Below are 12,392 nucleotides of genomic sequence, written 5' to 3' on the forward strand. Positions count from 1 at the left end.
GGGCACCGAGAGGAAATCTGGCCCCAGCAGCCAGCTCACACAGGTGTTGGTGGAGAGCATGGCATAAATACTCTGCATTGTACTAGCAGTCCTTGGTCTCCACAGGACTGTGATGTGAAGAGTGAATGGTATGTCTCCAGTCCCCCTTAAATCAACATAATCCATCTTAAAATTAGGCATAGATTTAGGAATTATTTTATCTAATTCCACAGTTACTGTATTAGAATTGCCTTACTTGTCACCAGTTATGCTTAATATAATGGCTTTTTTAAAAAAACACCTTTTTCTCAGAACTGCTGAAATATTTTACAGGCTGCTACTTATCCTTTTAAAAATGTTTGGGTTTTTGTGTTTTTCTGGAGTCAGTTAAATGTAATTTTTCTTTTTGGAAATATTAGATTGAAAGGATGAATTAGAGCACTGAACTGTGACTCAAGGTATAGTTCTCCTTTTTCTGATGCTTTGTGTGTTACAAGGGGCTGGTTTATTGGCTCTTGTTTCCTTTTAAACCTTTCTATGTAAATGTGACGTTCTCCCATGTTTATTTGTTCTGTTTAAATTTTCTGTTAGTTTGTAGTCAATGTAAAAAAAGTGACACAGTATTATAAATATTTTCACTGACTTAATTCATTAAAATAGTAGGCTTGTGCAAATAATTGGCATTTTTCAGAATTAGGTTTAAGACTGAATAGAGAGAAAGGCAAATTTTTTTTGCTAAAAATAATTTACATTTCAACTGGTACTTGTTTGGTTTGGTCCTTGTTTTGCTTTTCTGAAAGATTTTTATAGATTGCAAAAATAACTTCAAACTGATAAGTAGCAATGACATAGAAGAATCTTCTAACCTTTTTTATAATGTGGTTTGTTAATGATCAAAAGTGTTTTGAAACAAGATGTTTAACAGTCTAATACATTTCACCTCAGTGAGACTAAAGGGAAACTGGAGCATGTGCTATTGGCAGTATTTTTATGTAATTGGTTTTAACTGTGTGAGTCTTTGCTCATAAACGTTAATTTTATTTATGCCAGGGATTTGGAATCTCTTTTTCTTTGGCAGGTTGTCAGGAACTAGAGGATAAAGCAGGGATTTGTATTTTTCTGGAGTGGTTAGAGAGAATTATGGAAGTTTTTCATAAAGGTTAGGAAGGAAGTTGTCAAAGTTGTGAGAACTTAGGGAGAGTGTTAAAAATTTGGAACATCTAATTATAATCTTCAATGTGATACAGATTTTTACTTCTTATGGGAGGAAAAGGTGGTTATAAGACCAAGAAGCACAACTCAGTCTTTTCTGGAGCTGATACAGCCTGCAGGGCCACGGTGTTTGGTTCTGTTTGTCTGGTTTAGAAGCCCCTTGTGCCTTCCTAGGGAAGGAGTCTGGCTTGCACAGGTCGTTCTAAGATCAAGAACCTGATCAGGGCCGTGGTTTCTCCTGAGAACATTTTGGCTCTTTGCCTGTCATTATCTGTGGGAAGTGCCTGTGATGATGGCGAGACAGAGCTTTGCTGCTGAAATGATTCACCTGACTTTCAGCCTACTCCCAAATTGCTCTAAGGAAATACAGCCTTTGGTCTATATGTCTAAAAATAGTACACTGGTAACTGGTTGAGTGCCTCTGCATTAACTTTATAGATGCTTTTGATTATTGTGTTGTCTCTTGGCAAATGCATTAAAATACCCAAAAAGTGATTTTGTTAGAAGTGAGTGGTAAGCAGCTAAACATTAATTTTAGATCAGGGAAGCCTATTTTAAAAATTCATGCTTTTATTTTAATTTGGGTTGTTCTGTTTGACAGTACACAGTGCTGGTTTACAGCTTTGACAAGTGATTATCTGATGATCCATTCCTCTTGAGAGGGAAACTGACTGTGCTGGACAGATGTGTCTTCACTTGGGTCTTTTCTGTGACAGGAAGGCTGTGGCTGTTGGAGTTAAATGTAATGATTTTAGAGTATTGTGCATCTGTTAATTCCTCCTGTTGATCTGTTTCAGATCAGCAGTAAGTTAAGCTGCTTTCCAGCACAGTCAGTTTCATGCAGAGCACCATTGACTTGAAACAGGCTTACGGGAGTTGACAAGTTAGATATTGCTGTTATTATTATTTATTATTAAATTAGTGTGTAGCTAATATGATAGTAAATGTAATGATTCACTCTGTGTTGAGCTGTCCTGCTGTGCTAAGGACAGCTAGCTGGCATTTTTTCTTTACCTGTGTTTATATGAAAGTGTGAACTGACTTTTTCTCTATGCCAGTGGTATTGCTTAACATGGGCATAGTAATAATACACAAGACATAAACCAGCTCACTCTTAGGGCTTGTGGAAATAACTGGAGAGAAGTATTTTTTTTCTGTATACAACTTCAAGAGTAGTTGTATTTAATTTTTAACTTCTTAAGTTCAAAAGTCTGGACCTTGATTATGAATGAGATTTGGTCATTCAGACAACAGGATATAGGCTAGTGTATTCTCCTGAGTGAATGCTGTAGTGAAATTTTCCTTAGGAGCAGAAAGTGAGCATTGCAGTGGCCATGCCAGTCAAAGAGTTCTTGAATATGGTATTTGAATTGCATAAATTGGAAATTGTCTATTAAGCTCAACTCTTTCAGTACTTCAGCCCTTGTTTTATCCATATGCTGTGTCATGTGACTGTTGGAAAATTTAAATGGAAAGGTGAATAACATGTGAGCCTCCTAGTTTGGATTGCAGTGGCACAGAGTGCAGATCAAGGGCCATACAGTGGTAATAACTGAATTCTCATTGTGAACACAAACCTTGTTGATTGAGAAGACTCAAGCCCCCCTGCTGGTGTGCTTTCCCCTAGGCTGAAAAGGCCCAGCTAGTCATGGGAGTTGGGCTGAAGAAGACAAACAAGTATTTGGGAAGGATTACTTCCAGACTTCAGTTCCTCTGGCTTTAGGCTGGTTTTCTGGCAGTAGTTGTTTGACAGAACTTAACTGACTTCACAAAATTAATATGTTTATTATAGTTTGGTTAGATATAAAAATATTTTTTTGTTTCTAATTCTTCAAGTTTCATTTTTGAAACTTTGGAATTTCTCTCATTTCTGTACTGGCATAGAACCAATCTCTTAATGTGCCGGGTGAAAGCATGCCATTACAACCCACACTTGCATGAAACAGTTGCAAGGCTTGGTGAAAGTAGCCTTAGAGAGCAGTGATGGAGCTTGGGCTAAAGCTTAATCCTGAGGTATCTAAAAAGAATCTGAATAGCTGAGGTAGCAAGGTTTGGATCCTTAAATTTCAGATCCTCTGTCTGCAGGCTACCTGAGTGGGAACAGCTGTGCAGGCTGTGGTTGCCATTCTGTAGCACAGTGTGTAGGTCCAGTTTCAAAGTACACATCTCTTAGATGCAGTCTGTGGTAGGGAGTGAGGGCCAGCAAGAATCAACATCAATATAATCTGCTGTTATATTCTCTGTGCTCCTTTTCCACTTGCTTCATCATCTTCATTGGGTTTTACAAGGCCCTGTCTGGTAGCAAGCAAACAAACCCTGTATACTTTTTGTATTTTTAGTGCTTGGTGAGATAAATATCTAGAGACTATGCTGAAAATATAATAATTTCCATTGGAGCATAGGAATGATTTTAAATTTAAACTTGTTTTGCTGGGTTTTGCTTTGTAGCCACATTTATTGGGACTGTGCAAGCATAGCTTGTTTATCTTTTAATAAATAGCCCATGTTCCTGAAATAGTGTGTAATCATTGAAATTCAACTATTATTCTTAAGTTCTGTTTTCCTACCTTCAGCAGCAAGTTATTAGTTTTAGCTTTTGCTCAGTCTCCTCTGATGCACTGATATTTTTGCATATTCTTTTGAAGATTTATTCATCCTTCTGCTTCACTTGGTTTTGTTTCCCTATACAGGAGCTATGAAATATTCTGGAAGCTCAAGAGAAGAGAGTAGATATGGCTGATCACTCCTGCTTTCCTGTCTTTCTTCCTTTATTTTGCTCTATCTAAAAGCAACTGTAGTAGTTTCTGATCTTGTTTTTATAGATTCTGGATGGAGTCCCTTGTCTCTGGTATACTACAGGTGGGACTTTGCTTTTGAGTTTTAAAGTAGTGAGTGCAGTGTCTGTCTCTGCTGTTAGTACATAATTAATGGAGAGAACCAGACCTTTGCCTGCAGTGCAAAGACTGTTTCTTCTTCTTCTTCTTTCTTCTTTTCCTGCCTCCTCTGACAGATGAGTTAATATTCAGAAATTACTGATGCTTTTATGATGTGACCTTGGCAGTCCAGTGACAGCCTGGGGATGTGGCAATTGTATTAGGTTTTTGAACTAGGTGACTTTGACCATCATTGTGAAGGGCTGTTGCTAGAGTCTGTTCTCAAAGGGGTATTCATGAATGTGGGAATCTGGCAGCTGAACTGAGGGCATTGGAACCAGGGTTCATGGTCTTGTTCTGCATTTCTGCCCCCTTCTGCAGCAAAATGGAGATTTGTGTAGGGCCTTCTGTATGGAACTAATCCTTTTGTAATGTGGATCTTGGACAGTACAGTATTGCTCTGGCAGTTGGTAGAATTGGCCAGAATTGGATCAGGGCCTGCTGCATGTGTGTGAAAAGCCTCTGCATTGTTCATGCTTCTTGTTGCAGGAACCAGAACAAAAGTTTTGTCGAAGTGGAGCTTTGCAAGAGTTGTCTAATTTGTTTTCCATTTCTCAGCACTGTGGAGTAAAAGTGAGAAACAGAAGAGAGGAGTAAATGTTAGAGAAGAGTTGAATCCAGAGAGGAGAAAAGAGAGTAACAGAGAAAAGTGAGAGTAGAACTAGAACTGTTTCCTGAGTTTCCTTTGAATGGAAGGTCCACCAGTGATAACATTCATGTGTAACCCCAAAACATTCCGCTTTTTATCTTTTCCCTTCTGCTGGCATTACATTCAGAAATTCTAATGCATTCAAGTCTGCTTTTGTGACCTGTGTTACCTCAGAGGTTCTGGGTCATGTTTTATTGCTATATTTTTCTTAGGTTTTTTTCTGCCTCTGATACTTGTCTAGTTGAATAAATGGCATGATTAATTTTTGGTGGAAACATGTAACACTTTTTCATATCTGGAAAAATTGATTTAATATTAAATGTCATCTTCTGGGTGAACTTTTAAAATTTTAATGTGTAAGTTTACTTATATTCTCAACTTAAACTTCTGCTGTGGCAGTCACATCATTCTTCAGGTGTGTCATATTTCACTGCATAAGCAAATCCACCAACATTCACTCTCGTGAGCAGTGACCATTCCAAACACAGCAGTGTTTGTACAGGTACCACTCCCAAAGTATTTTTACAAACCCTCTGTCTGTCATGTGTAAAGCTGCCACACTGAAAAAATAGAAAATGGAAATTTTTTCAGTGACCTTAGTTTGATGTCAAGTCCAGGAGATTGCTGTTTAGATCTTTGTTTGACTGATGTATTTTCTTATTTTCACAATGTTGAAGGTTGTGTCTGTTGTCAGTCCATTACACTGACTTGTTTTTAAAGAAAATAGTCTCAAGATTGGCATCACAGTTTCTGCTTGGTGCTAGTTTTGAGCTGAAGGTTTGAAAGTGGCAGAGAGAAGGCCATGAATGTGCTTTTCTGTGTCACTTTTACATAGGGTAACTGATGAGCCCAGACAGGTAAGATGGTTCAGAAGATTGAAGGTGGTAGAACATTTATTAAACAGTTCCTTTTTTAAACCTGTGGTGATACTTGACATTTCTTTCAGTTTTTGTGCTAGCTATCCATGCAATACTAATAACTTGAGGATTAGTTCCTTCACCAATATCTTGCTTTTTATTGTCATTTTTCTGTCAAAGTAGCTATTACTGTATAATTTAATTTATGCAGTCTATGCTGTGTTTTTTCAAACTCTGACTTGCTTCAGAGTTTCCACTTTTTGCTTGTTTCCCTGTGCAAATTTGCACTGCTTTCTCTTTGCAAGTGGTTAACAAAATGTGAGGTGATCAGTTTCTTCCTCTTGGGTCATGAGAGAATTAGGGCTGCAAAGGATGTTAGGCCATGTTGAGTCTAATCTCATTTCAGACACTGAATCAACTAGCTTAGTGTGATTTTGGGCAGGTGTTTATCTTCACTAGTAAAAGACATATATAAATCACATCAGGTTGCTCTCTTCCTTACCATCAGGAAGTTTCTGCTAATTAAAAGTTGAATCTTCTGCAGTTTGAGTCCAAAGCTTGATGGACAAGGTTACTGCTGCCTTCTCTGTGGTGAACTGAGAGACCTTGGAGAGCATTGCTGTGTTCTGTAGTTATTTCTTCTTAGACAAATCCATCAGATTCACTCATTCCTGTGTCACAGACTGTTTTATTGTTGTCATCTTGTTTTCTGTTGCATCCATCTATGCTTTCAGAAGATACTCAAAAATTCATGTAATTTACCAGTAGAGTGGGATATTTTATGTGTGCTTCTCCTTTATCCCATTGGATCAAATTCTGGGTTAAGCTGCAGGCACTGTAGGTATGATCGTAAGAGTTTTTAATCAGCTTGAAAGTGTAACTTGATTAAGAGTAAAAATCTGAAGATAATCTAGCCTCTTGACCCTGAATTAACACCTAATCCCTTTGAAAGCATAATTACTTTATAGGGTTATTTTCTACCAGGAAGAATAGTATGGGATTGCTTTGTTGCCTGCAGTAGAGCAGACCTGTAACAAAGAAGTTGCATCCTGTCTGGTTTGTTCTTTTTGTAGTCTTAATGTGATTCTTGTTGAAAGAAACTTGTTTCAATGCCTGACTTTGTCTGCACAATTATTCCACTTGAAGCCACAAAACTGAATTATTGTTCCACTGCAATCAAGTATTGCTGTTTTAGAGACAGTGAGGAAACAAATGGTGGTGGTGTGTGCAAAATTCTGAACTTTATATCATGAGATGCCTTGCTTGACTTCCTTCTTGGCTTTGTGGATAGGAAGTGTTTCAATTTGAGTCTTCTAGTATTTCCATTTTCAGTTTCTTAAAGGCATACTTTTAAAGAGTTTAAATTTTTTGAAATAAAGCTAAATACAGCCCTTGGTGCCTAGTGCAGTGTAGTTTCCACTAGGACATAGGATGGCTTTTCTTTTTCCATTTGAATTCACACAAAGGTAAGCAGGTCATTGTTTCATATATTTATGTTCTGAAATAACTTATTGAGGTGTAAATCAAGGAGGGATTATTCACAAACTTAACTTGCACTTTAACCCTGAGAGAGTGATTTAAAATTCCTTTGAAACTGATAGATTTAGACTGGCTTTAGCCTGTGCTGTTTCAGACAAAAGCCTGATGCTGGCAATGTGCATTGACCCAGCTAGAGTCAGAACAAAATCAAGAAAGATTGCTGTATATGTTGAAAATAGATGGAATGACTAGATCAAAATTAAAGCCAGCCTTTAAAAAAAATTAAACTGACCATGGCTAAACATGCAGAAGTTTCATTGCAGCTTATTAGAATGCTGTTTCTGGAAATATCTTTAGAACTTATACTGACTTCATCATACATGCAATTATAATATAATTTATAATAATGTACCTTAAGAAAATACCTAACATACAGACTAAGGGATTTTCTTACTTAGTGTGATGTCCCTTTTTTGATGGAAGTGGTTGTACAGGTGTTGCTGTGAGACCAGCAGCCCGGGAGCAGTGTTAGGACACAGTTTGCTTTTGCTTGGAAAGCTGGAGGGTCTCTAGTTACTGCTGCTCCCAGTGGGCAGCCGTCCTCTCTGGCCATGCACGTGCTGTTGGTGCTCAGTGCTGAAGCAGCTCTGTGGAGGCTCTCAGGTAAACTGAGTGCACCTAAGGAGCTGATACAAGGACATGTGCTCCATACCAAACACGTGAGCTGAACTTAGGCTGAAGTAAGCTTGTCAGCAGGGAAGTCTTAAAAACCAGAGCTTCCTTTCCTCTTCCTGCACTGAAGATGCAAAGGGACCCCAAAGGGCTCTAAGTGTAGGTACCTAAAATGGAACTGTACAACAGGGCAAGGCAGCTCCTTAAAAAGAGATGGCTTAGAGCTGCTGGGGTGAGATAGTTTGAATAGAGATGTGCCCTTGCATGTGGGAAGAGAGGATGTGGGTCTCTTCAGCCAGTCACGCTTGCGTGTAGCAGCTTTTGTTTGCATTGCGCAAACCCATGAGCTGTGGCTTCTTGTTCATAACTTTCTAATTTTCTGCATGGGCTGTCTTTCATTCATTTTGCTTTTTATCACCTAGAGAATCACTGCACTTGCTCTCAGTCACTCTTGGGAAGAAGCAGTTGTTTTTGTCCTTTCCTGCTCAGAAGGTTTAGGCTGAGCTGAGTCAGAGTCTTTCCTGCTGTCCAGCCTCAGTCTTTAAAGACCTGCTGTATACAGTGACTTGTGAACAAACAAGTGTCTGTCCTCTCTTGAAGGTGAATTGGTATCTAGTTATTTGAAAGCTTGAACTCTGAAGTCATTACTGTGCTTCACATAAAACAATGTAATGTCTTATTTCCTTTGTCTAATTTTGACAGGATGTGTGTATTTGTAATTGAGGTGTGAAAATGGGAGCAAGTAAAATAGGTCCAAATGTTTACTGGAAGAACTATAATGGAATTGGTAGCACTATCAGAATTTAATGATTGATGATACCCCAGATTGATGATACCTAAATGACCAAGGAAAAAAGGGAAATCCTAATCCTTCCTGCATTTTCCCAAGGTAATGTTAGGGTTTGGGAACTAATCCATCAATGCACGTTACCTATGCAAAGAAGGTGAAAACTCTGTGATTATAATGGGACTGTCTTAAAAAGTATCTCCTTGATTGTGCTGGTTGCATTGTACTTGAATCTTGCAAATTGTAAATCTCAGTGATTATGTGCCTAGCAGTGCTTTTAACACTTTCTGGTTTGCTTGAACATAATTTTTATCTCTCACATTATGCCTTCACTCAGAAATTTTGCAGATGGTTGATCTGGTTATCATCACAAAAGACCTTTGCTCTCTTTCTAGATGAAAGCAGAATCCTGGCTGTTCATTACAAGTAAAACATGGACTTTAAAAAAAATTAATTTACCTGTAATCTTTAGAGATTAGTTATGATAGGACTTTCTCCACTTGTTAAAGGATGCAAAACACAAAAGTCTGTGTTAAGTAAAGTCTGATTTTCCATCTTGGGCAAATGACTTAATATCTTGTGCTTTTGAATATTTGCAGTATCCTAATTAACTACTTTAGCTAAAGATTGCTCTTAGTCATGTCAGTCTTTCAGTTTGTATAGGATGGCTTCAGAGAATGAATGCTGTTGCCTCTAGGTCTGCAGGAAGGTATTGTTATTTTCCTGGATCCATTTATTTGCTTTCTGACTGTATGGTTGGGATTTTTTGTATGTTTTATTTTCAAAATACTAGCCTTGAAGAAAAAGTGTTTTAAAAGTGAAAGTTAAAGATAAAGATAATCTTAGCTGAGGCCTTTCCAAATGAGAGAGTGGTGATAAGCACTGGACTTTCCTTCCAGGTCTCTAGTGATAATCTTACCAGGGCAGTGCTAGGAGGAATGATGGCCTGTGCTGATCTCACCAAGTGCTGCTCAAATGTTAAAGTACTAAAGGTTGAAGAACTTGTGACATGAAAGATCAGCAAACTGTTGTCATTGTTTTGTCCTTTTGTTTGCACTGCTCACCCTCCCTTAGGTGTGCAGCATTTACTTTTTAAAAGCTCACTTTTATACTAAAGTTGTATTGATAAAAGCTAGTATTTTGAGGTCTTATTTCCAGGTAATATCAAGTATTTGATATTTGATGAATTTTATTTATATGATGAGAGATTTTTGGATTTTTGTTTATGGGAGAGAAAATGAGATTATGTGAAATGTGGAAGAATGTCAAACAAAAAGGTTTAAGCTTTAGGAAGGTAGAAGTTTAGAATAGGTCTCATGAGTGAGAAGAAAGTAAAGGTGAGTACTGAAATGGCTTTAAAACTTCTTATTTTCACAAGTGGTTTTTTTTTAAAGCTTCTAATATTAAGAAGTCTAAAATTGGATCTGCTGCAATGTTTTTCCTTCCTTCTGCCAGGTCGTGACAATGCCTGTGAGAAGACCTCGTACATGTTCCTGCGGAAGGAGCTTCCTGTGCGACTGGCGAACACCATGAGGGAAGTCAATTTGCTGCCTGACAATTTACTGAACAGGCCTTCAGTTGGGCTGGTACAGAGCTGGTAAGTTTAAAAAAAAAAAGTGGATTGGAAAGTTATTGTAAAACTAACACTGTTTGTATTGTTATGCTTGCAACAGAGAATCATTGAATTCTTCTGAATTGGTCAGTTTTCTGCCTTGAATTGTTTATAGTGTGTCTTGTCAAGTGAAGTTTCATTTTCTTCTAATGTTGAGTATACCCTAATCTGGATCCTAGCTAAGGATTTGTAAGTTAGTAAAAACATACTGTTGTCTCCCAGGTAATTAAAATGAGTCCATAACTTCCAAGAACAAGCTTTTTAAACATTCCTTACTGTGTTGCATTCATGGCTTCTTGAAACAGCTGCTTTTTCTCCTTATTCTTCCTTTGTCAAAAACACCAAGAGAAAGTTAAAACCTCATCTGTTTTTCTCACTGCTAAATCTTTAAAAACAACCTGGTATTCAGTGGAAGTTATGGAATGGGTCAAAAATCTGGTGTGGAATGGGTCAAAATCTGGTGTCATCTAGTAAACAACCTTCTCCATTGTAATAACTAGTGTGGATCTAAAGTGATTCCAAGTCCTCCCTTCTTTTCCACAGTAATTAATTTCTAGCCTAATTGCATGTTTGGTGAGATTTAGAGACTGCTGCCTTGGATGTATAAGCACAAAAAATCGTTATTCATGGGGTATTTATTGTTCATTTACCTGTTAATATTTTCCAAATACTTTTTGTAAAAATATTTTTGCAGTATACAACAGAAGTCTCTTTGTGAGTAGCAGCTTATTTAACAGTAAAAGCAGCTAATGTTGTAGGCTTGTGTTAAATTCAGTCATAGCCCTTGAGCCAAGAGCTTCTGTGCTGACTGTATGTTGACTGCTGGCTTGGGTCTCCTATTTATCAAGCTTCAGACTTAGAAAATATAAATTAGGATGTATGGAATTGTGTTTGTCTTTGCAAGGTAACAGTGGATGTCTTGATGACCACTTCAAGTACAGTGATAAAGTGCTTCAAGTGAGTGTAAATGCTGTGGAGCCACACAATCACTTTGTGGTTAGGTGGCAGCTTGCAAGGTTTGAAGGCTTGTCGGTCTGTCTGATGTCACAGGAAGTTGTTATGCTGGTAGAAAAGAGTAGATAATATGCAGGCCTTCTAGGCTTTTCTAATCTGATTGAGCTTGTGAGCTGTCTTTAATGAAATGTGGACACATAGGTGAATGAAGAAAAGGAAATCATTTTTCTGTAGTGACTGCAGCATAATATTTCTAGTCCAGATGTCTGTGCTGTGCTTCTGCCCTGCCTCTACAGAGCTAAGCACCATTTGGATCCCTCTGGCAAAGGAACTGAGTGGGTGTTCAGATGGGAGGCCCCTTCAGAATTTTTGCTGAAGAGATTTGAGGACTCATGATGATTTATATGGCCACAATAGATAATTACTGATTAAAAAAAAGGAAAAAACCCTCAAAACTCCAAATGAGAAAAAGCAGCAGCATGTGTTATATGACAATGTGATTTGCACCATCACAGCTGTAGACCAATAGTTGTCTGTTGGACAGGCTAAAACACCAGATGTAATGTGCTGAAGAAGTTGCAATGGACATCAAGCCCAGAGATGGAAGTTTGAAATCAAAATGTTTTCTGTAATTTTCTTCTGATTGTGATCTGTAGTTAACTAAGAGTTTTTGTGGAAAGGAGTATCTTCATTGAGATTATGTGATAATACTATTATCATTTTATGTCAAAATAATAAAAGTAATTGTAGCATTTTTCCCCCCTGATTATAGGTGTGGATTTTAAAGAGCTTAGTTTGTATTTTTCTGTTCAGAGGTTTTAAATTGCTTAATTAAACATTTACCTGTAGTTTGTAAGTCCTGATGATAACCCTTGGGAAAAATTTACTTTTAAATTTATCTTTTAAAAAGACCAAACCAAAGGTTTTATTAACTTCAGTGTGAATGACCTTGAGTGTTATGTAGCTCTGTTGATAACAGGTTTTGAAACACATTTATACTTTCTTAACCTAAAGTTTAGAGATACTATCAGAGTGAGATTCCTGGGTTTTATGTAGTAGAATAAATAAATATAAATTTAGTTTTTCAGCTGTTTTGTGAGCTTGTAAAATGAAAAAAACCTCTTCTTAATGCAGTTCAAAACTACTTCAAGAAAATATTTTTTGAGGGTCAGATTTCATGATCCTTTGTTTTTGCTATGCCATAGGTTCAGAAAGCTTGTCAGTTCATTAATAGGCAAGCAAAACTCTATTGTACATT

The 12,392-nt window shown here is 37.5% G+C and overlaps 1 protein-coding gene across 1 annotated transcript in view; it reads left to right on the top strand.

The window, feature by feature from the left end:
• The window catches only part of PDK3 (pyruvate dehydrogenase kinase 3), a 54,687-nt gene that overhangs the window by 8,451 nt on the left and 33,844 nt on the right, over positions 1–12,392 (top strand). The window contains exon 2 of the mRNA XM_066545445.1: positions 10,024–10,165. Within this exon, the coding sequence (XP_066401542.1) occupies positions 10,024–10,165 (142 nt within the window). The remainder of the gene's footprint in view (positions 1–10,023; positions 10,166–12,392) is intronic.

Source organism: Molothrus aeneus, chromosome 2 (genome assembly GCF_037042795.1).
Source record: "Molothrus aeneus isolate 106 chromosome 2, BPBGC_Maene_1.0, whole genome shotgun sequence".
In the NCBI taxonomy this organism is placed as follows: Eukaryota; Metazoa; Chordata; class Aves; order Passeriformes; family Icteridae; genus Molothrus; species Molothrus aeneus.